The sequence below is a fragment of the Oncorhynchus keta genome, unplaced genomic scaffold, assembly GCF_023373465.1.
Source record: "Oncorhynchus keta strain PuntledgeMale-10-30-2019 unplaced genomic scaffold, Oket_V2 Un_contig_14950_pilon_pilon, whole genome shotgun sequence".
NCBI lineage: Eukaryota > Metazoa > Chordata > Actinopteri > Salmoniformes > Salmonidae > Oncorhynchus > Oncorhynchus keta.
Genome location: NW_026279044.1, coordinates 287,853 through 313,498, shown reverse-complemented (window position 1 = coordinate 313,498; position 25,646 = coordinate 287,853). Strand labels below are relative to the sequence as shown.

The window sequence follows — 25,646 nt, the reverse complement described above, 5'->3', positions numbered from 1 at the left end:
ATTAGTTCTCATGCATATAGTGTATCTCCACCCATTATCTAGCTACCGCATAGCAGATTATATTGAGTTCATACCTGGTTTGTGCTTGGCTGGCCACAGTGTCTGCTGGATGCATGCTGTGGGGTACATAGAGAAGAGTGATTTTAGTTTAGTCAAACATTCTATTCATGATCAATACACTAGTTCCTCACAAAAAGCCCACACCTGTTGTATAGTACTGTGCAATAGAGGCATGAATTCTGATAAAAAGGCGCCCACCAATTTTGCCTAGAGGTTGCTTCAGTGAGCAGTATCCCCAAAATAAGTCCACATGAGGCAAAGCATGAGCCCATGGGAGAGGAGAGGAGAGGACAAAGCACATATCTCCCACACACACACACACACGCACAAACCTCTCTGCTCCGCAAACTAAGAGATCTCTTTTACTCCCACCTGAAGAGGTGCCAAGGCCTGTGTGCCCTGCCAAAAACAAGCTCACTTTCATCGACCTAGTGAGGAGGCTTTTGGCAGGGATGAACCACACTGTTGTTTCTGGACCGAACACTTAATGCACTAACAATCTGCCTGCAAAGCCGATAAAAATGGCACAGGAATAAAAGGCGACTGCAGGGCAGTAGGAGACGGTATTAGACCAGCATATTGACCCTCCACTATTGGTCAAGACTGGGTCTCCTGTTTCCAAGACGGCCTCCCCCAAAACATGACATCTGCGTCTGAGCAGTGATTACACTTTCCTAATTCTGGATCAGGCTGAGAAATTCGAAAATCGCCTTTTACTGGGGGTGTACACTTAGCTTACAACTCCCTAATACGTTACTACAGCTTATTCAAAATTCCAAGAGCACATTTGGGATATATCTTATTTATAGAATTGTGTCTCAACTATAGATGTGGTTAGTTTACATAACCCAGACTGTAGTATTGCAATAACAATAACCAAAACTATTTCTTTTTAAAATCCTCTCACAGGGTTGTCACAGTGCATCTAGTGAACATTCAAGTTTTGGTCACGTGTGCGCTTGTAGAGGAACACTCTCAATATGGCAGAAACGTGTGCTTAAAGAGCAGGGGGGGATGAAGTGGTTTGAGCCACAAAAGCGGAGTTGTGCCGCACGCACACGCGCTCAAACACCCTTACTAAGAAAATGCATTACAAGACACATACATTCACAAGTGTACAAGGCAGAGAAACACAAATCATACAGCACACACAGATTCCAACATACATTTGCATAAAACACACTTGTCAGTAAATACAAAAAAATACAGTAATTCACGACCCACACACTTATATTAAAATATTACCACACAAAGGAAGAACAGTTTTAGTCAAGTACCCTGTGCCTGTAAAATAATATTCAATTCATAAATACATTATAATAATGCACATCTTGAGGGTCACTGTTCTCTTATTTCCCAGGGGTTTGGTAGGGGAAATGATGTGTATAGATTTGCATTCACACATAACACCCATATAGAATAGCCATGTATAGAATGCAACATTAATACCTCCCTATGTTGACCATACCATTTTGTAGAGTTCAGATGCACTGATATGATCCGGATCCACCATTTCAAACTCCTTTCTAGGAACAAGGTCCAGGCCAAGGTGCCTGTTGAGAGAGAGAGAGAGAGACAGAGAGAGAGAGAGAGAGAGAGAGAGATGAGGAGAGAGAGAACAAATCATAACATTAACCATCATAGAACACACAAAAAGCATTTCCTCTTCTCTAAAAAAAAATGCCCCTTATACATCATAAATACTCTTATAAGCGAGCATAGAAGGCATTTAGGTCTTGTTCAGAAAGCTATTATTAAAGGGATACTTCAAGATTTTTGCAAAAGCCCTTTATCTACAATCTATGAGATGAACTCATTGATATTATTTATATGTCTGCGTGCAGTTTGAAGAAAGTTGCTAACTAGCGTTAGTGCAGTCGCTAACTAGCGTTAGTGCAGTCGCTAATTTGCGTTAGCGCACCTCCAGTCATTGCATCAACTCTAGTTAGCATTGGCTGGCGAAACTACATCTAACTTCCTTCATACTGGATGCAGAGAGACTTCACAGTATCCATGAGTTCATCTGGCTTCTCGTTCAGCTGGCTCTCTTGCGTCATTGCCAAAATATCCCTTTTGTAAGCAGGGTTTGAACAAGAGCTAATTGCCTTTTATTTTTGCAAGAGCATGAGCACCTGGCTTTGTCTGAAAGTGGTGGTGTATTTTTTTGTTGATAAAATAATTTGTTAATATTTTTGGGAATTGCATAAAAAATAATTTCCTGCAATTTTACACTGTTTCTTCACAGGGGAATCCATATTTATGAACAGAACAACTATTTGAACATCTTGAAGAAAAATGTGGCCTTAACGGCCATGTGTATGATCTCCGCCCGGTACAGCCAGAAGACTGGCCACCACTCAGAGCCTGGTTCCTCTAGGTTTCATCCTAGGTTCCTGCCTTTCAAAGTGCTTCTACATCTGTATTTCTTGCTGTTTGGGGTTTTAGGCTGGGTTTCTGTATTGCACTTTGTGACACCTGCTGATGAAAAAAGGGCTTTATAAATACATTACATTGAAATTTGATTGACATAGGATTTGCCACAACAAATTACATTGAAAATGTGTTTAATGACTAGATTACTAATCTACTCCCTCCCCTGAAAGTCCCACCCCCAATAATTAATCCTTAAGAGTCCATAATCTAATTAAAATAATACAAATATCCCATCAAAATCTGTCAGTTTAAACGAGAGATAATGTATATTTTTGTGTTTTTGCATGGAGACAACATCTCAATCCATTACATCGGCGGTGGAAAGTGACAGAGCTACAGCGCTGTTTGTAAGAGGAGGAGACATCCTGAAATCTGTCTTCTCAAGAAAACATCTGTAGTATCTGAATGGTTTGGCCTACTGACTAATATGGCCACTATTGAGAGACGAGACTATCGTCGATGGTGTTCTCCGTTTTGCTCTACGACCCCCACAAGCCCCTCGGGACTCGTCTGCCAACTTCTGTCTGTAGCATCTGAACTGTTTGGGCTACAAACTAATTTAACCCCACTCTGGAAATGGGAGACTCCGTTTTGCTCTACAACCCGATTTGCGGGCTGTTTCCTGGTCTGACAAACAGCGCTGTAACTCTGCCACTTTCCACTGCAGACGCGACAGGCTGACATAGGGGTATGTGGTGGATTGAGATGCAGCCCATGCAACAAAAAAAAAAACATCTCAAGCTTCAAAACTGAAGGATTTTCATGGGGATTTGAATATTATGTTAATTAGATTGATGCAAGGGGGCGTCAATAGACTTAAGGATTAACCGATTGATGTTGGGAATATGGCAACAATGCGCAGTGATGTTAAATGCCTGCAGGTGCCTTTGGATTTTAAAACACCAGTGGTGCAACAAGTGCTTTCCAACTGAACCAAAAAAGTGGCATGCAGGAGGGAGGCAAAAAACTTTCAAGTGGGACAAACCATTCATCTTGAGGGGCTGCAAAATGCAATCTGTTAATTATATAATAAATAAAGTTGACATATCCATCTTAGTACAGACTAGCTAAAAACATTACTAATCATTGAAATTGACAAATTTTCCAATGGATCATGACACTTTTCTGGTAAAAATGTGGGGATGCAGCTGCTCCATTTTCTCCATTGCTCAGGCGCCTGAGAGCCCAACTACGACCTCGCTCTCCATAGTCGACGTGAGTAAAACCTTTAAACAGGTTAACATTCGCAAGGCCAGACGGAATACTATGACGTGGATTGAGAGCATGCACTGAACAGCTGGCACATGTATTCTCCTATGCCTGACCCGGTCTGTAATATCAACTTGTTTCAAGCCTGTAGCACTCACATCTATAGTCCTGAAATGCTTATCATTCTGGCTCATACCAACACCATTATCCCAGAAACCCGAGACCCACTCCAATTTGCATACCGCCCCAACAGAACCACAGATGATGCAATTTCTGTTGCACTCCACACTGCCCTCACCCACCTGGACAAAATGAATAAAGTTAAAGTCGGAAGTTTACATACACCTTAGCCAAATACATTTCAACTCAGTTTTTTCACAATTCCTGACATTTAATCCAAGTAAAAACTTCCATGTCTTAGGTGAGTTAGGATCACCACTTTATTTTAAGAATGTGAAATATCAGAATAATAATAGAGAGAATAATTTAGTTCAGCTTTTATTTCTTTCATCACATTCCCAGTGGGCCAGAAGTTTACATACACTCAATTAGTATTTGGAAGCGTTGCCTTTAAATTGTTGAAGATGGGTCAAACACTTCGGAGAGCCTTCCACAGGCTTACCACAATAAGTTGGGTGAATTTTGGCCCATTCCTCCTCACAGAGCTGGTGTAACTAAGTCAGGTCTGTCGGCCTCCTTGCTCCCACACGCTTTCTCAGTTCTGCCCACACATTTTCTATAGGATTGAGGTCGGAGCTTTGTGATGGCCACTCCAATACCTTGACTTTGTTGTCCTTAAGCCATTTTGCCACAACTTTGGAAGTATGCTTGGGGTCATTGTCCATTTGGAAGACCCATTTGCAACCAAGCTTTAACTTCCTGACTGATGTCTTGAGATGTTGCTTCAATATAACCACAATTATTCTTTCTCGTGATGCCATCTATTTGTGAAGTGCACCAGCCCCTCCTTCAGCAAAGCACCCCCACAACATGCTGCTGCCACCTCCGTGCTTCATGGTTGGGATGGTGTTCTTCAGCTTGGCAAGCCTCCCCCTTTTTCCTCCAAACCTAACGATGGCCATTATGGCCAAACAGTTCTATTTTTGTTTCATCAGACAAGAGGACATTTCTCCAAAAAGTACAATCTTTGTCCCCATGTGCAGTTGCAAACTGTAGTCTGGCTTTTTTATGGTGGTTTTGGAGCAGTGGCTTCTTCCATGCTGAGCGACCTTTCAGGTTATGTCGATAAAGGACTCGTTTTACTGTGGATATAGATACTTGCGTACCGGTTTCCTCCAGTATCTTCACATGGTCCTTTGCTGTTGTTCTGGGATTGATTTGCACTTTTCACACCAAAGTACGTTAATATCTAGGAAACAGAACTCATCTCCCTCCTGAGTGGTATGATGGCTGCGTGGTCCCATGGGGTTTATACTTGCGTACTATTGTTTGTACAGATGAACGTGGTACCTTCAGGCGCATGGAAATTGCTCCCAAAGATGAGCCAGACTTGTGGAGGTCTACAATTTTTATTCTGAGGTCTTAGCTGATTTCTTTTGATTTTCCTAGGATGTCAAGCAGAGGCACCGAGTTTGAAGGTAGGCCTTGAAATACATCCACAGGTACACCTCCAATTGACTCAAATTATGTCAGTTAGCCTACCAGAAGCTTCTAAAGCCATGACATCATTTTCTGGAATTTTCCAAGCTGTTTAAAGGCACAGTCAACTTAGTGTATGTAAACTTCTGACCCACTGGTATTGTGATACGGTGAATTATAAGTGAAATAATCTGTCTGTAAACGATTGTTGGAAAAATTACTTGTGTCATTCACAAAGAAGATGTCCTAACCGACTTGCCAAAACTATAGATTGTTAATAAGAAATTTGTGTAGTGGTTGAAAAACGAGTTTTAAACTTCCGACTGTATACTAAACCTTTCAAAAGTTTGGGGTCATTTAGAAATGTCCTTGTTTTTGAAAGAAAAGCACTTTTGTCCATTAAATTAACAACAAATTGATCAGAAGTACGGTGTAGACATGTTGTAAATTACTATTTTTTATGGAATATGTACATAGGCGTACAGAGGCACATTATCAGCAACTATCACTCCTGTGTTCCAATGGCACGTTGTGTTAGCTAACCCAAGTTTATCATTTTAAAAGACTAATTGATCATTAGAAAACCCTTTTACAAATATGCTAGCACAGCTGAAAACTGTTGTGCTGATTTAAAGAAGCATTAAAATGAGATCTTCAGTTTCTTGGTAATTTCTCACATGGAATAGCCTTAATTTCTTAGAAAATGCATCGACTGACGAGTTACAGAATTAAGGTCTTTGTTTCTGGCCATTTTGAGTCTGTAATCAAACCCACAAATGCTGAGGCTTCAGATACTCAACTAGTCTAAAGAAGGCCAGTTTTATTGTGTCTTTAAATCAGCACAACAGTTTTCAGCTGTGCTAACATACAGTGGGGCAAAAAAGTATTTAGTCAGCCACCAATTGTGCAAGTTCTCCAACTTAAAAAGATGAGAGGCCTGTAATTTTAATCATAGGTACACTTCAACTATGACAGACAAATGACAAAAGAAAATCCAGAAAATCACATTGTAGGATTTTTAATTCATTTATTTGCAAATTATGGTGGAAAATAAGTATTTGGTCAATAACAAAAGTTTATCTCAATACTTTGTTATATACCCTTTGTTGGCAATGACAGAGGTCAAACATTTTCTGTAAGTCTTCACAAGGTTTTCACACACTGTTGCTGGTATTTTTGCTCATTCCTCCATGCAGATCTCCTCTAGAGAAGTGATGTTTTGGGGCTGTCGCTGGGCAACACGGACTTTCAACTCCCTCCAAAGACTTTCTATGGGGTTGAGATTTGGAGACTGGCTAGGCCACTCTAGGACCTTGAAATGCTTCTTACGAAACCACTCCTTCGTTGCCCGGGCGGTGTGTTTGGGATCATTGTCATGCTGAAAGACCCAGCCACGTTTCATCTTCAATGCCCTTGCTGATGGAAGGAGGTTTTCACTCAAAATCTCACGATACATGGCCCCATTCATTCTTTCCTTTACACGGATCAGATAGAAAACTGAGGATGGACCAACAACATTGCAGTTAGTCCACAATACTAACATAAATTACAGTGAAAAGAAGGACGCCGGTATAGAATTTAAATATTCCAAAACAAGCATCCTGTTTGCAATAAGGCACTAAAGTAAAACTGCAAAAAATGTGGCAAAGAAATTCAATTTATGTCCTGAATTCAAAGCATTACGTTTGGGGCAAATCCAACACACAATGCGGTGGCCACATCATTTTATGGGTAAGTTTGTGATCATCAAGGACTAGGGATTCTTTTTAGGATAAAAAAAGAATGTAAAGAGAGCTAAGCCCAGGCAACATCCTACAGGAAAATATGGTTCAGTCTGCTTTCCAACAGACACTGGAAGACAAATTTACCGTTTAGCAGGACAAGAACCTAAAACACAAGGCCAAATATACACTGGGGTGCCTTACCAAGATGACATTGAATGTCCTGGAGTGGCCTAGTTACGGTTTTGACTGAAATTGGTTTGAAAATCTATGGCAAGACTTAAAAATGGATGTCAACTTGGCAGAGCTGGATGAATTTTTAACAAGTAATATGCAAATATTGTACAATCCAGGTGTGCAAAGCTCTTAGAGGCATACCCAGAAAGACTCACAGCTGTTCTAACATGTATTGATTCAAGGGTGTGAATACTAATTGAAATGAGATATCTCTGTATTCCATTTTCAATTCAATACACGTGCTAAAATAAAAATATGTTTACACTTTGTCATTATGGGATATTGTGTGTAAATGGGTGAGGAAAAACAATTTTGTTAAGGCTGTAACACAACAAAAAGTTGAATAAGTCAAGGGGTATGAATACTTCAGCCACACAGTAAGTCAAAAGTTTGGACACACCCACTCATCCAAGGGTTTTTATTTATTTTTACTGTTTTCTACATTGTAGAATAATAGTAAAGACATCAAAACTATGAAATAACACATATGGAATCATGTAGTGACCAAAAAAAAGTTTTAAAATCAAAATATATTTTAGATTCTTTAAAGTGTTGCCCGGATGACAGCTTTGCACACTCTTGGCATTCTCTCAATCAGCTTCACCTCGAATGCTTTTCCAACAGTCTTGAAGGAGTCCCCACATATACTGCTGGGTTGGCTGCTTTTCCCTCACTACGCAGTACAACTCATCCCAAAACATCTCAATTGGGTTGAGGTCGTGTGATTGTGGAGGCCAGATAATCTGATGAAGCACTCCATCACTCTCCTTCTTGGTCAAATAGTCCTTACACAGCCTGGAGGTGTGTTGGGTCATTGTCCAAAGGACAGATTTCCACCGGCCTAATGTCCACTGCTCGTGTTTCTTGGCCCAGGCAAGTTTTTTCTTACTATTGGTGTCCTTTTGTAGTGGTTTCTTTGCAGCAATTCAACCATGAAGGCCTGATACACGCAGTCTTCTCTGAACAGTTGATGTTGAGATGGGTCTGTTACTTGAACTCTGTGAAGCATTTATTTGGGCAGCAATCTGAGGTGCAGTTATCTCTAATGAAAGTATCCTCTGCAGTAGAGGTAACTCTGGGTCTTCCTTTCCTGTGGTGGTCCTCAAGAGAGCCAGTTCAAGATGATAGCGGGATGAACAGGCCGTGGCTCAGGTCCTTGATGATGTTCTTGGACTTCCTGTGACACTGGGTGCTGTAGATGTGCTGTAGGGCAGGCAGTGTGCCCCCAGTGATGCGTTAGACTATGCACTCTCGAGAGCCCTGCAGTTGCAGACGGTGCAGCCCGACAGGATGCTCTCTATGATGCATCTATAGAAGTTTGTGAGGGTCCAAGCCAAATTTCTCCAGCCTCCTGAGGTTGAAGAGTGCACCTTCATCACCATGCAGTCTGTGTGAAGGGACCAATTCAGGTTGTCAGTGATATCCACGTAGATGAACTTGAAGCTTTGGCTCTCTCCACTGCAGCCCCATCAATGTGGATTGGGGTGTGTTTTTTGCCCTCTCCTGTAGTCCACGATCAGCTCCTTCATTTTGTTGACGTTGAGGAAGTGGTTATTTTCCTAGCACCACTCCACCGGGGCTCTCACCTCCTCCTTGTAGGCGGTCTGATCATTGTTAGTAATCATGCCTACCACGGTTGTTGTCAGCAACCTTGATGATTGAGTTGGAGACATGGGTGGCCATGCAGTCATGGGTGAACAGGAAGTACAGGAGGGGGCTGGGATGTCATAAGGTGAATGCACCAATTTGTAAGTCGCTCTGGATAAGAGCGTCTGGTAAATGACTTAAATGTAAATGTAAATGGGGCTGAGCACGCACCCCTATGGCGCCCCCCGTGTTGAGGATCAGCATGGCAGAGTGGTTGTTGCCTACCTTCATCACTTGGGGTCATCCCATCAGGAAGTCCAGGACCCAGTTGCACACAGAGGGGTTCAGTCCCAGGGCCCTGAGCTCAGTGATGAGCTTGGGAGGGCACTATGGTGCTGAAGGCTGAGCTGTAGTCTATTAACAGCATTCTTATATAGGTATCTCTCTCCTCCAGGTTGGATAGGGCAGTGCAATGGCAATTGCTTAATCAGTGGATCTGTTGGGGCGATATGCAAATTGTAGTGGGTCTAGGGTGTCGGGTAAGGTGGAGGTGATATAGTCCTTAACTAGCCTCAAAGCACTTCATGATCGTTGTTCTGCCCCTGAACAAGGCAGTTAACCCACTTTTCCTAGGCCGTCATTGTAAATAAGAATGTGTTCCTAACTGACTTGCCTAGTTAACTAAAGGTAAAATAAAAATAATAAAAATGACAGAAGTGAGTGCTACGGGACAATAGTAATATAGTTCAGTTACCTTCAATTTATTGGGTACAGGAACAATGGTTGACATCTTGAAGCAAGTGGGGACAACAGATGGTGATATGGAGAGATTGAATATTTCTTTAAAAAAACTCCAGCCAGCTTGTCAGCACTTGCTCTAAGAAGACATCTGGGCTGATGGCCTTGCGAGGTTTAACACCCTTAAATAACTTACTCACGCCGGCCATGGAGAATGAGAGCACAGTCCTGGAAGCAGGCGAAGGTGTTTCGCTCGTCCGGGAGCGAGGTGTCGGTGTCCGCAACGTGGCTGGCTTTCCCTTTATAATCCGTGATTGTCTGGAGTCCCTGCCACATACACTGAGTGTACAAAACATTAAAGATACCTACTCTTTCCATGACAGACTGACCAGGTGGATCCTGGTGAAAGCTATGATCTCTTATTGATGTCACTTGTTAAATACACTCCAATCAGTGTAGATGAAGGGGAGGAAACAGGTTAAATAAGGATTTTTAAGCCTTGTGACAATTGAGACATTGATTGTGTTTGTGTGCCATTCAGAGGGTGAATGGGCAAGACAAAATATTTAAGTGCCTTTGAATGGGGTATGGTAGTAGGTTGCCAGGCACACCGGTTTGTGTCAAGAACTGCAACACTGCTGGGTTTTTCAAGCTCAACAGTTTCCCATGTGTGTCAAGAATGGTCTACCACCCAAAAATTCAGCCAATTTGGAAATCCAGCCAACTTGGAAATCCAGCCAACTTGACACAACTTTCAGAAGCATTGGAGTCAACATGGGCCAGCATCCCTGTGAAATGCTTTCGACACCTCGTAGAGTCCATGTACAACCGAATTTAGGCTGTTGAGGGTAAAGGGGAAGGTGTCATTAATGTTTTGTACACTCAGCGCAAGTCCCGTTTTGCCTCTGATTGCCTTACAGAGGTCGTAGCTGGTCTGTTTGTACACGTCCATGTTCCCAGTCACATTGCCATGGTTAAATGTGGTAATTTGGGCTTTAATTTTAGCTTGAATGCTGCCATCTATACACGTTTTGTGGTTTGGATAAGTATCGAATCGTCACAGTGGGAACAACATCCTCTATGCCCTTCCCGAGTCAGTGTATACATCGATACTATTCTCAGAGGCGACCCGGAATATTTCCCAGTCCGCGTGATCAAAACAATCTTGAAGCATAGATTCCGATTGACCAGATTAACGATGAGCAATCCTTACCACGGGAGGTGTATTCTGCCTATAGGTGGGGAGGAGCAGAATGGAGGCGGGATCTGATTTGACAAAGGGAGAGCGAGGGAGGGCCTTGTAATCAAGGTATATTAGTCATATTTTTTTTTAACAAATCCAAGGGGGGTGAATACTTATGATACCCACTGTATAGATTATCTATGAATTGCTTTGTATAAACAAATCTGCTAAATGACCATGTCAATACATTACATCTACATTATGTTCTGTAGCATGATACAGTATTACAAATGCACACACAAACATGATATGGGCCCTGGCCCATGCGCTACACTACATCAACTCACTCGTTGCCCCAGTCCAGGCGCACGGTTATGTGGCGTTTGATCTCTCTGGTCTGGTCCTGGGCCAGGTGACCCTGGATGAGCTGCCGGCGCAGGTCAATGAGCTCATTCATCACATGACGCAGCTTGTGGAACAGGTCCACCTTGTGCTTCTGTGGGGATCACACACACAACAATATGATCAAAACATACATGTAACATAACACATTGGCTCTTGGACATTCCCACAATACAGTATGTTTATATTGATCTGGACTCTGACGTTTCTACGTCAGTATCTCTATTCTTATGAGAGTTCCCTGGTCTGCTATGGAAGTAACAGCAACTCCAGCTCCAGGCACCCTCATGATTCAATCCATGGTTTTAAATAGACTTCCATTATGAAACACACAACTAAGCAACTAGCTGCTGTTAGATTGCAAGTGTTCCTCCTGACAGTAGTAGAAGGTCAGGGTTATGAGACTGTAATGAGTGTTAATGAAACACACTAGCATGGCTGTGTCATTAAATAATTATGCAGGAATTATACAGCTATAATGGAAAATGGGTGTTCGGTGAAACCTGTTTCTCTGTTAACAAACAACCAACAAGGGTCTTTCTTTTCTACTGGAGGCTACATAGTTACCACATGAGTTCCACTGATAGAGCTAAAGTACCAGCACAATTAATTATACAAATAAAAATATATGTCCTACTCAGTCCTTACAGGGTTTCATCAGCAAATGTAGTTTTTCTCCAGGATCAAGGACAGCACTTTTAATTGAAGCATTTTATATTCTTCCCATTGGCCTGACAATCCCACACTACCTCCCCGTTTAGTTTAGATAAGTGCAAAGTTTAACCGCATTTACAACATTCATGGACATTTAATTAGGGTAAACATTCCATGTTCTCAACCTGCTGGTGGCTGTAGGAAAACAACGATTTTAGTCAGAGCCGATTAGGCCTCTCGGTCGGCTGTTCTGTGAGGCCTAATTATGTACATTACAACAGATACACACTAATTCAAAGGCCATCACTCCCTGAGGTACTGCAATGCATTCTAATTGCAATATGCCTTGAGCGCAAAACATTAAATGAAAACAAATAAAATGTGTAAACATCTAGCCCAGGGGTGTCAAACATATGGCGTGGGGGCCAGATCTGACCCGCGAGGAGGTCTAATCTGGCCCGCGAGTTATAAATAATATTCCAAGAATATATATACTTGCAAATGACTAAAATCAAATCCAAACTGTGTAGAAATGATAATGGACCTACATTAATGGACCTACATTATCAGTGTCCAGCTCACTAATAATCACCGAAATGAAAGCTAGAAAGTCAAGGAGCATAAAAATTCCAAGAACGATGGATAGAGGACCATTTTTATACTATATAATTATATAGATGTCGCAGAAATATAACCAATTTTCAGTGCAGCCCTACGGACCTCGAAGAACGAATGCGGCCCCCGGGGAAAATGAGTTTGACACCCCTGATTTAGCCAAAGATACATCCTGTTTTTATGGATGGTAAACGTGGTGACTGGCTACAACACAGGGGGGCAGAGTGCGTGCCTGAAATGAGTAGTGTTAAATCAGTGGTTCGAATTTGTTGTGCTTGACAGGAAGTTACATCACCACAGTCCTGCCCTAGGCTCCTTGGTTGCTCTGAGCATGAGCAGTCCTCAGTGATAGGTTATGTAAAAAGTCGCTGGCAGCCAAGCTCGACAAAATCTCCCTCCCTCTGCTCAGGTCAAACCTCAGTATACGTATATCCTCCTGCCCCTTCCACACTTAGCAGGATTAGGGTTTATTTAGTTCTCCATAAACATTTATACAGTGGGAGGGTGATGATGATGCTGGCTGAATGTACAATACTGCATTGAGTTTTAAGATGACTGTATAATAGCCCATAACATAAACATTATCCAGGGACAGATCAGTGTTCCTTAGCCATCTCCTCTGACTGTCATTGTCATGAATGGCATGAGTTGGCTACGGCACAGAGAGATCTGGGACCAGGTTAGGCAAAGAAGTATAGTAATGGCAGAGTTACATTCTGTGAAATTGCCTATGATAGCTATCTACTACTTACAGCCTATATGACACGCTATGGGGAATCATGGGAAGGGGATGTATATACAGTATGTTCAACCCCAATGGTTTTTGCTATCCCCCAGTCTTTTGCAAATAGACATGGCTTTTTAAGCTATTGAATGAGGTGAACACTGCATACTGCAGGTAAAAATGTATCTCATCAAATCTTTTGAGGTAAGTATGTAACGCAGGGGTGGGTGCAGCTCCTGTCCTCTTTCCCTTTCTGATCAACCACTCTTCTAACCCTGTACGTTGCATTTAAATGGAGTCCGTGTGAGGCGATACTGACCACGTAGAGTTGCTTCCACAGCACGCCCCATTCCTGCAGGGTGGAGGTGGTCTCAGTGATAATGGGATCTTCCAGAGGCACCACCGTCTCACACAGCCTAGGGTGAGACACACACAGTTATAGAAACAGAGTCAGACACTCGAAAACCTAAAACTGACACAGACATATCTGCCGACAGTACAAATAGAGAAACACAAAAACACAATTGAACGAACCAACACACACACACACACTTCGATCACTGCCCTGTGCTGGCACTGTCATGGCATAACTCTTTCATGATGGAAAAACTATATTTCACTCAAATGTGAAATTAGGATTATAAAGATCACTAGAGCAAAACTACAACGGACAATTTATATTTCAGAGTACCAACCATGAGACTAAATGAAAGACAAGAGAAAGACCTTAAGCAGGAGAAAAGGAGAAGATAGCCAGGTTATGTTGTGAAATGTGGTTCTCTGCACTCTGGCTTTGGATTCTATAATGGATTCTATAATGTATTGCATACATTTGTTCTATAGAAAAGGTGTCTAGTTAAAAACACAAGACAGTCCATCCATTACATAACATAACAAGCCAGAATGATACTCTATAGCTCTGATGCACTGGGAGAACCTGTAGGTGTTTTCATATCATTAACCAGACTAAACTGCAATGCACATTTCCCAAATTCAATCCTTTGAGCGGGGAAGTGTAATAATGACAATTTCCAAGTCTGCACCTGTTTTAGAAGCAAACGAGAGCTCTCTGAATGTGTGTTATAAGTGCACAGGAGGGTGGTGATATAACACTATGAACGATCCTCCCAGTCCACACTGTCACTGATCCCTGCCTGCAGATCTAATCTCCATCAACACTGGCTGGTATAAGAGCTTGCCTGCCTCCCTTTGTCTTTGCACTGCCCTCTCTCTGCTTCCACTGCCATGAACAGCTTGTGTGCCTTAAACAGCAGCACAACTCAGATGACCACTGGTGTCGTGTGTGTCCGTGGGAAAGTAGTGTGTGTGTGTGTGTGTGTGTGTGTGTGTGTGTGTGTGTGTGTGTGTGTGTGTGTGTGTGTGTGTGTGTGTGTGTGTGTGTGTGTGTGTGTGTGTGTGTGTGTGTGTGTGTGTGTGTGTGTGTGTGTGTGTGTGTGTGTGTGTGTGTGTGTGTGTGTGTGTGTGTGTGTGTGTGGAAGCATGCTTCACTGGCAGAGCAGACCTAATGCCGTTTAACTACAGATCCCCACAGATCAGTGATGAGGGAAACGAGGCAACAGAAATGGGTGGGACATGCACACACCACCCCATTGTTGATTAATAAATCTTACCCAATGGCAGCTCTACAATATGTTGTGGAAAAGATAGAGCTTCCTTTGTCTTCCATTAACCAGTGATTCTCCACCTTATATCTGAAATTATTGGCACCCTTGATAAAGCTGAGCAAAAAAAGACTGTATAAAATAAATACAAATATTGAGCTGTTGTATGCAACGACAAAAAAAACAAAAAGGGAAATTATACAATTTCTCAGAGAAAGAATGTTTTTTTTTTTAAATCTCGATAAGGGGTTTTTCCAAAAACATTTCTGAGATTGGAGAACACATTGGGAGGGATCTTGGACAATTCCTCCATACAGAATCTTTCCAGATCCTTGATGTCCTTCGTCTGTACATTTTGCAAGGGTCATCACAGTCTCCGGACTTAAACCCAATTGAAAACCTGTGGTTTGAATTGAATGGGGCAGTCCATAAGTACAGACGAAGGACATCAAGGATCTGGAAAGATTCTGAATGGAGCAATGGTCTAAGATCCCTCCCAATGTGTTCTCCAATCTCATAAAACATTTAGGAAAAGGCTCAGTGCTTTTATCCTCGCAAGGGGAGGGTGCTGGAGTATTGAACAGAGGGGGTGCCAATAACTTTGAGCCTCATCTTTTTTAGTTTCAACAAAATCTCTTTCTCTGAGCAATTGTCGTAAAATAATATAATTTCCCCATTGTTTTTGCAGACAATATAGCTCAGTATTTGTATTATTCACTTGATATAGTAGATTTTGCTCATCATTATCACGGATGGCAATAATTTTCAAACCTGAATGTATCTCTGACAAACTGGGCTCATATGATTTAACAGGAAGAGACTCACCCTCTGTTGGTGACTGTGGATTTCTTCAGGTGCACATAGTTGGTTGGGAATATACCCTGATGGATGGAAAGGGCAGAAGTAGAAGAGAAAAATGTGGCGAGGTGCTGCAACTGAAGACCGTAGTTCTGTGCTCTGCATGCATGTAAACAGTATTTCCCACATGCTGCATGCGTGTGTCCCTGTGTTGTACATGATATGCATTGGTCAACTGTAATGTGGAGCAGTAGTTAGAGGAGCGGAGTTCTTGACAGACCAGAAACTACTGTAGCAACAAGCTACGCTTAGATTGTGGCTATTTTAATACTGCTCTAACTCTCTGACACACACAAACTGAATATGCAGCAGCTCAGCCCCAATTGTCGCTTCGCTGGGAAGGGCATGAGAGACAGAACAGTGCCAACTGCCACCCTTGCAGTTCCTCTCTCTGGCTCTAATCTGCCAGATGTGATGAATTGGGCACAGTGAGCACAGTTAATTGTGGCAGCTCAGGGAGAGTATGAGGGCAAGTGAGGGAGGAAGAGTACATAAAAATTGAGGCGTATTGGTGGGGGACTGTAACTAGCTGATGAGAGTAGTGAGAGCAGAACGGGCATTGGCATCCCATAAGACCTCCAGCTATCTGGCAGGATTGTGAGGAGTTTTAGTGTGTCTTTTTGGAACAGTATGTTACCTGACAACTCAATCTGACTGACCTTTTATTTCAGCTTGACTCAGAAGAATGATGAGGCAGCAGAGGTATTGTCTATCACTGTCATGACATTGGAGAGGAGTAAAACCACATACAGATCTGGGACCAGGGCCAGCTTATTACACAGCTTATTAAGATACTGACTGAATGAGGCCTCCCGAGTGACACAGTGGTCTCAGGCACTGGGGCTGTATCACAACCGGCCGTGTTCGGGAGTCCCATAGGTGGCGCACGATCGGCCCAGCATCGTTCAGATTATGGGTGGGTTGCCCCGGAGGGGGGGAGGGGGTGCTTTACTTGGCTCATTGTGTTCTAGTGAATCCTTGTTGTGTGCCGGACGCATGACTCGACCTTCGCCTTCCCGAGCCCGTTTGGGAGTTGCAACGAAGAGACAAAATCGAAATTGTGAAGAAAAAGGGGGTTTTGAATGTTTTTTATGAAAAGCTACTCAGTGATTGGTATCATGTGTCAGACATTTTGATTTGGAACATGAAGCCGAAAAAACAGGTACAGTTATAAACATGGTTTACTGAACAATTGATTGTATCGGAAGTGGATGCGTCAGTAATATATATTAACCATGAACTGCAGTGCAGAACAGATCAATGGCAGTAGCTATAGTGGAACATTGCCTGGAGGTGCTGGACCTATTTAGTTCAAACATAGTGTACGTACACATCCAACAAACTTCCACAGGTGCAGGCAGGTACTAATAATACCATAGAAAAAATGAAGATGAATGCCTGCACACTTTCTAATCGAATCCAAATCGAAAGGAAACCCTGTTTGTCATTTCATGATGTATTGTTGCATTTCTGTGCATCTTATTGTACCTTTTGGAGACAGTGTGTTAATGGAGCACTACCTGGAGGTGAGGTTTGCCAGTTTACATGGAACTGCATGTCAAAACAGCAGCCTGAGCAGGCTCTCTGGAGGGAATGTACTAGCAGGAGACGCCTGATAGTGGGTGGGTGGATGGATGGGTCGGTGTCTCTCGCTCTCAACACAAATGGCTTCATGCTTTTTATCTTAGATGCAAGTACCAACATATTCTCCCATTGCACTCATCTCATTGGAAGCAAGATGAAGTGTACAGTAAACACAGTGCCACATTGTAGGCCTCTGTGTGAGCGGTAGAAACACTTTTTAACACAGATGATCCATCAGTATGTATGTGTGGGTGTGGAAGGTGAACTGATAAAATAAATGGTGTAACTCTTATTGTATATGTACCGCTACTCATCCAATACAACGCCTCCAGAAATCCAAAGTGTGCATCGTATTCTCTGCCACACAGAGAGGAGAGAAAATATGGTAGATTGCACCTAACACATACTAATTGCGGTGCCCAAAAATGACAACACTAAGAAAAGTAAGCATGCTGGGGTTGAGGTTTGCATGAGGAATCACTTTGCTGTGAATAAATAGCTTCAAACAAACAGTGGCTGATAGCTGCCTGGTCAAACAGGACCACTCTCAATAATAGCGGCAATACAAGCAGTGAATGTAAAGTGTGATTCTAAAAGAAAAAGGCTGATGTGTTTACCTTGATTGAAGGCTTCTTGGTGGAAAACCCTCTGTACCAACCTAAAGAGAAACCAAAGATTCATAGTCCCTGTTCAGCTGGTTGATATGTCCACACACACACACACACACACACACACACACACACACACACACACACACACACACACACACACGCTTTTTTTAGCTGAAGGTAAAGTGAGTATACTATACTATACTATACAATGTTATTCTCTATAAACTGTTATTCAGCAGCTCTTACCTTCACTCTTCTCCAGGATCTGCACCGTCTCTCCTATCTCCAGAACCAGGGCCTGACATACTGAGCCCCGGAAGTTACAAATAACTGAGAAAAAATAAAAAGGGTAAACATTATAAACTTCATGAAGTTATGTCTGTTTCTGTTATAGCCAACGTGTGTTTTTTTCTGATATTGTTCATTCAGTGAATAGAGATTACTCAAAGACTCAAAGCTCTGCTCATCATTACATCCCTTTCCTGTAAACAGAAACAGTCAAGTGCCCAGCCTAAGGATGAGATACTCTGTCCTTGGCTTTATCCTTGTGTTACTTTCCACGAGGTGCATCCCTCCCCATCAGTCATGTTTTCAAACAGCATGTGTTTTGGTTTGTCGCCGAGCTGTTAACAGCTTTTTTTTTTTTTAATAAGCCGTTTCCTGCAAACAGTCCTCGCAAAGGAGCCCCAGCTCAACCAACTGGAAACAGGCCCCCCTCCCTGAAGTGTGTAGGCATTTTAAAAAGGCAATTGATTCTTAAGCAGTCCTGATTTTAATACAATGTAAAGTTAAGTCTCCAAATATGGACCCTACACATAGCACACATTCTGCTGCTAAACAGTAGGGGTAAACGCTCCTCCATCATATCTGTGCATAAATCTTCAATGCTGAACTGAACTGTGTGCTGTCTGTGTGTTCTCACTGCAGCATAAATTCAACCAATGCCCTTTAAAGTATGCAGAGTACTGCTGGCTGAATCAAATACTGTGACTCAGAGAACATGATTAAGGATGCATTAGCGCCATCTTCAGGGGACCCGTACTATAGAGTACTACCTTTAATACCTCTTAAATGGTGCATCAGTCGAGGAGCAGAGTAACTTAACAGCAGAACAGAGATGTAATGTCTACAGGCCTCAGTACAAGGCAAACTTGTTTGGCGACGACAGGGCTCCATTCACGATTCCAAAACCCACAAATGGTGGCCCTTGGAGGAGAGTTCTGTGTGAGTCATTATGCTAATGACCCAGTCAGGGGACCCAATGAGTGGGGGGAGGGGAGAAGGGAGAGGCCAGAGCACTTGTTCGGTTTGTGGGAAACGAGCACTTAGTTCCTCTGCTACGGTAGCTATGGCAACAGATCATCTATAAAACTGTAGGGCTTTCTTCACTGTATAACTGCTGCAGGGATCTGGGCATTTTAAAAAGGCAGGAATATAGATGTGCTGCTGCTGCGCACAGGGTCCAAATCACAAGCACAGGGCATAGATCAGATAGAGAGAGATGGAGCGAGATAATCTGAACATATAACCATCTAAGTGACAAGAGAGAAAGACTTGAAGAGGGATCTTCTTGTCACTTTCTCTAACTCTGCGACAGGTCTAATACCAACCTGGCCTAAACATTCTCTACTTCAAAGTCCTTGTCTTTTAATGTCCCCTAGTTCGTGTAAGTTGCTTAATTACACTGGAACCATTATGAGACCCTCAGCAGAGTGCCCATTTCAGAACAAGATGGGACTGTTTCACTGGAGATTGTGGTTCTATTTCACAGGCTCTGTTGACACTGCTCTTTACTTGGATTTGAAATATTCCCTTGCTGAAATGTGGATCCATGTTTTATCACTATTCCCCATATTGTGTCTCAAAAGTAATGCACTATTTAGTATCTTCAATTACATCACGATTCCCCATATTGTGCCTCAAAAGTAATGCACTATATAGTATCTTCAATTGCATCACTATTCCCCATGTTGTGCCTCAAAAGTAATGCACTATATAGGGAATTGGGTGTCATTTGAGACACAAACTCAGAAACAAACAAGCAAATCTGCATTACTAAAAAGTACTGAACTCACTTCCTTTTCCATCTATCAATCACATGCCTACTGGGGTGGTGCCCAACCAACAGTATAGTTACTGTACAATGCATCAATACAGGGAGTGACTGTAACAACAACAGTTGAGTTCAGAGTTCAGATTCAAACTGAAAATGTTGATGTGCGAGTACATTAGGGTGTGTGATAAATGAGACCTGGCAGAAGCAAGGCATTTCCACAATCAACAACCGGTGTGAGTAAAATAGTAGCCAACAGTGAACGGTAATGGCAGTGTCCACTCATCGGAAAACACAAACCAAGACAGAAATGTACAGTAAAAGTAGTGAAGTGAGAGAGTAATATCTAAATGGGCAAAAGGAAAAACGTATATGTTGATTGTTGATGATTTGCAACAAACTGATGTTAGTTGAGGAGCCTGCTTATGATTAGGAAGTTGTTCCTTAATTCCTCAACTTTGGAATTCAGATTAAATCTTATTTTTGCAGAGATTCAGCTGAAGCCATTTTTTTTTAAAGGCAACAGCAGTTTATGTGGGCCCACAATGTACAATGATGGTAGGCAGATGCTGCAGTTTTGTGCTCCCTGCAGTGTGAAAACAGAGAAGGGCCACACACACACAAACCCACCCAACCACCCACACACACAGAGAGAAAGAGACTGACTTACACACACCCACACACACAGAGAAAGAGACTTACCTACATAGATTACAGAGATCAAGGTTAAGTCAGTGTTGCTTTGTAAATTAGTAAGCCAATGTTGTGGAGTTACAGGCTCCTTCCTATCAGTCATCTTTTGTTAGGTTTGTAAAGTGAACAAGAGAAAAAAAGCTCAGTTGAATTGATCCTTGATTTTTAAAACAGTGTTTACATTGTTCACTTTTATATCACATGGATGTCTACAAAGCCTTTTGTATAGTTGTATATCTATTCAACCCAGGTCTTTACAGTGTGTGTCACTCTCTCAGTCCCCAGGCTAAATCAACCATGTAAATAGCCTCGTTCAAATATGCACAGCACACAAAATTATCATTACTATGCACAAATTTGTATGGTCATCAAAATGACACAGTGTGGAAAAAAAATGTTTTATAGAACTATTCATCAAAATGAAAATCAAAGTAGTTTCTCTGGCGATAAGATAATGAACTCCAGACTGAAGTCACAGTCATCCAAGAATGATCTATCTATTCTTTCACCACAGACATACACATCACTCATTGTAAATATCGCTTAATGGAACATGGAGGTAAGTAGGTTACTGCTCTCTGAGTTCAGCTTTGATTCTGTGTTGATGGAAACATTTAGCAAACAGACAGCACACATGGTCAGGAAAACAAAGCTGAGAGAGACAGACATACTGTACTAGATTGTACTGTACTATGCCCTGAAGGGCAGTTTAAAGGGCAGCGAGCATCAAACCCCACCAACAAGAGTAAATGCAAACCTACATCTCTTTTTGGGGCAACTTCACATGAACTGAAGCAAAAGCAATGAATTTACATAGTAAATTGTTGACAGGGACAGCATAACAACAGTACACAGAGGGTGAGCATGGTTTCTGAGGAGGCTTTATGGTACCATAAAGAATGTACAGAAAGGAGTACACTAGCAGATGGATGATAAAGGGACAGTTCACACCAAAAAAACATTTTAAATGACATATCCCATTCAAGTCACGGGACGATATCAGAAACTTTCACACATCGAATGAAATCATATATAAGCAACTTTGTTGAGCTTCACAATCAATTATAGATGTTTTCAGATGATGTGCAAAAAAAATGCTAATATTGGTCCCATGACTGGAAACAGTGCCAGGGACACTTAAACAAAGCACAGATTGCTATCATACCTTGTCCATTGAAAGCTTGCCGGGTAATGAAACCAATGTGTCATTCTGTAACGTGGGTGAACTATCCCTTTAAACTGCAGCATCTTTACTTGCAAGATCATCTAAAACTACAGAGAAATACATGTCTTGAAGGACATCACATTACTGATGTACAATGCGTCTTACCCTTTCTGACCACTGTATGCAGTTCATTCTTAAATCTGTGATTGTTTTACTATTATTTAAGTGTTGTATTGAATAGAAACTTCCTGGATGCTTTCAGAGCCAAACCAAAACATTACTGGTAGGGCTGGTGATCACAGTGAAGCGCATCAGAGATTAGTTCCTTTAGCCATTCCAGTAATGCATTGTGACTAAGCATGCAGACCCCGGAGGTCCTGCTTCTCTCCTAGATTTCAGTAACCCTGTCCCAGATACTCAAATGGCAAAGTAAAAAATGACACAAGAGCTTTTTCTGTTTGGCCCAATGAGTCATGCTGTTCAGCATGACCTGAATGCACGCTCACTCAGACACACACCGCATCACTGGGCTGTTCTCAGGTCCTGCTAACCTAAGGACTTCTGCCACGCGAGTGCCCGAGTGCTTTTGTCAGATCTGATTTCAGAACAGCAACCAGATCTGTCTGAGTGAGCATGGCACCCATCTGCAGTGGAGATCACATGACTACTTGATGACCACATTACCTTTTATTACATTTCAAAAGAGCAAACACTCACGCAAACACACACGAACACATACACAGATGCCACCAGACACACATGCCGCCCACCTACATACATACAGACGCACGCAACACACACATACACAAATGTTTAAAAATAGGCCATATTGGACTAACGCTCAACTTTCTACTGATGAGAGCAGAAATCCCATTGATTCCAAAAGCGTTGTTACTCAAGCTCTGTTTAACAACCTGCAGCAAAGGAGGTGATGAGTGGTTGTGTCCTCAGCGGGTTAAAACCATTAAGAAATGGTGCTTAGGGTATACCAAACTCTGTAATCCCCCTACCAATTGGACATTAGCTGTATCTCCTGCTTTACTTAATTATGGCTGTCCATTCATATTATTGTCCAAGATGTCATAGCTTCAAATTGCCATGACTTTCTAATTCACAGTTATATGGGAAGTTTACATACACTTTGGTTAGAGTCATTAAAACTCATTTTTCAATCACTCAATTTCACACAATTTCTTGGTAACAAACTATAGTTTTGGAAAGTCGGTTAAGGACATCTGTATCACAATTCCAGTGGGTCAGAAGTTTACATAAACAAAATTGACCGTGCCTTAAAAAGGCTTGGAAAATTCCAGAAAATGTCATGGCTTTAGAAGCTTCTGATAGGCTAATTGACATAATTTCAGTCAATTGGAGGTGTACCTGTGGATGTATTTCAAGGCTTACTGTCAAATTCAGTGCGTCTTTGCTTGACATCATGTAAAAATCAAAGGAAAATTAGCCAATACGTCAGAAAACAAAATTGACCTCCACAAGTCTGGTTCATCCTTGAGAGCCATTTCCAAATGCCTGAAGGTACCACGTTCAACTGTACAAACAATAGTTCGCAAATATAAACGCCATGTGATCATGCAGCCGTCAGGAAGGGGACGCCTTCTGTCTCCTAGAGATTAATGTACTTTGGTGCAAAAAAGTGCAAATCAATCCCAGAACAACAGCAAAGGACCTTGTGAAGATGCTGGAGGAAACGGGTACAAAAGTATCTATATCCACAGTAAAACAAGTCCTATATCGACATAACCTGAAAAGCCGCTCAGCAAGGAATAAGCCACTGCTCCAAAACCGCCATAAAAAAGCCAGACTACGGTTTGCAACTGCACATGGGGACAAAGATCATACTTTTTGGAGAAATGTCCCCTGGGCTGATGAAACAAAAATAGAACTGTTTTGCCATAATGACCATCGTTATGTTTGCAGGAAAAAGGGGGAGGCTTGCAAGCTGAAGAACACCATCCCAACGGTGAAGCACGGGGGAGGCAGCATCATGTTGTGGGGGTGCTTTGCTGCAGGAGGGATTGGTGCACTTCACAAAATCGATTGTATCATGAGGAAGAAAAATTATGTGGATATATTGAAGCAACATCTCAAGACATCAGTCAAGAAGTGAAGCTTGGTCGCAAATGAGTCTTCCAAATGGACAATGACCCCAAGCATACATCCAAAGTTGTGGAAAAATGGCTTAAGGCCAACAAAGTCAAGGTATTGGAGTGGCCATCACAAAGCCCTGACCTCAATCCGACAGAAATTTTGTGGGCAGAGCTGAAAAAGCGTGTGCGAGCAAGGGGGCATACAACCATGACTCAGTTACAGCTCTCTCAGGAGGAAGGGGCCAAAATTCACCAAACTTATTGTGGGAAGAATGTGAAAGGCTACCCGAAACGTTTGACCCAAGTTTAATTTGTTTAAGGTAAGGCTACCAAATACTAATTGAGTGAATGTAAACTTCTGACCCACTGGGAATGTGATGAAAGAAATAAAAGCTGAACTAAATTATTAATAAAAATCACTCGACTATTATTCTGACCTGTCACATTCTTAAAATAAAGTGGTGATCCTAACTGACCTAAGACAGGGAATTTGTACTAGGTTTAATGTCGGGAATTGTAAAAAACTGAGTTGATATGCATTTGGCTACGGTGTGTGTAAATTTCCGACTTCAACTTATTTCTATATTGAGTTGCACTTGAGCCGTTGCATGTGGAGGAGCAAGGGCATGCCAATGTCAGAGCCACATGAGGGGCAGATGTTTCTGAACCAGAGTGAGAAGTGAATACTGTCATGTGTACAGCTATTGCCAACTACCATATCACTTCACTACCACCAGATACAACTGTTGGAACTACCTACAAATCACCTGCTAAGTTTGGGAAGAGGACACAGGGGTGAGATACTGTATAGTGACGAAGACATTCACAGAGACGTATTATGTTCAATAAAAAAAACAAATAATGAGGTTGTCTAAAAGGAGATATTCCATTTTTCATTATTTGCGTTCTACATGTTCTCTTTGTTAGCCTGTGCCCATTAAGATAAGATGGGAGGAATGAGGCCCACAGAGAAGAGTACAGCAGCTTTTAGATAGTATGGTAGAAGTTACCTCTAAAAAAGATCTAGGATCAGATACCGCACTTCGTTTTAAACTGTATAGTAGAAGTTGCCCCAAACGCGGATCTAGGAACAGATACAATTGCCCCAATCCTGACCATTGGGTGGATGAAGAAATGTGTCCCAAATGCAATAGTCAGACTCCAAGTAGATACTTCCAATCAAAACTGAAAACTCAATGTCAGTGTGTAGCTTTCAACATTGGACGTGATTTTCACAAGGACAGCTTCAAATATCAAGCATCAAACCTTAGCAGCATCCCACAAATCTGATGAATATGTGACTTTTGTTTACTCTGGCAAATTCTGAGTAGTAGCGAAATGGACACCGCGGGTCTTCTAGCAGTGTGCAGTCCTATGCCTCTGGCTGTAGCCTACTCCGGTGTTTTTCAAATCGTGGGCCTACGTACAGGGTTTCACATTTTGTTCTAACCACCACTAACACGCGTGACGATTAGCTGAATCAGGTGTGTGCACTGCAATGTTGCGCTTACAAAATTGTGCCACCGGAATTGACAAACGCTTGTCATATTCGCTGCTTTCTGCGTTTCAGCACCCTGGACAGCGACACGCGGTTGGTTGAAGCATAATTTTTAGCACCACGGACAGCGAAACGAAAAGGATGGCTGGTTAAATCAAAAGGTACAGTACACTGTGTGCTCTCAAACTTGCTTCTCTCCCGTTCTACACCAATGACTTCTCTTTGTTGAACACAAATCAATAGTTCTGGAGTCTGGGTATTTTGTCGAACCTATACTACAACAAGCAGTGCAGTG

At 42.1% G+C, this 25,646-nt stretch overlaps 1 protein-coding gene across 8 annotated transcripts in view; it reads right to left on the bottom strand.

Annotated features, from left to right (window-relative positions):
* LOC118361127 (DDB1- and CUL4-associated factor 1-like) overlaps positions 1-25,646 on the bottom strand; it is a 92,896-nt gene that overhangs the window by 31,821 nt on the left and 35,429 nt on the right. For all 8 annotated transcript variants that reach the window (XM_052502026.1, XM_052502028.1, XM_052502029.1 and 5 more), the window contains 7 exons: positions 18,084-18,167; positions 17,844-17,884; positions 15,610-15,665; positions 13,482-13,578; positions 11,115-11,263; positions 1,529-1,613; positions 75-116 (listed from right to left, as the gene is read on the bottom strand). In XM_052502026.1, coding sequence (XP_052357986.1) covers positions 75-116; positions 1,529-1,613; positions 11,115-11,263; positions 13,482-13,578; positions 15,610-15,665; positions 17,844-17,884; positions 18,084-18,167 — 554 coding nt within the window. The remainder of the gene's footprint in view (positions 1-74; positions 117-1,528; positions 1,614-11,114; positions 11,264-13,481; positions 13,579-15,609; positions 15,666-17,843; positions 17,885-18,083; positions 18,168-25,646) is intronic.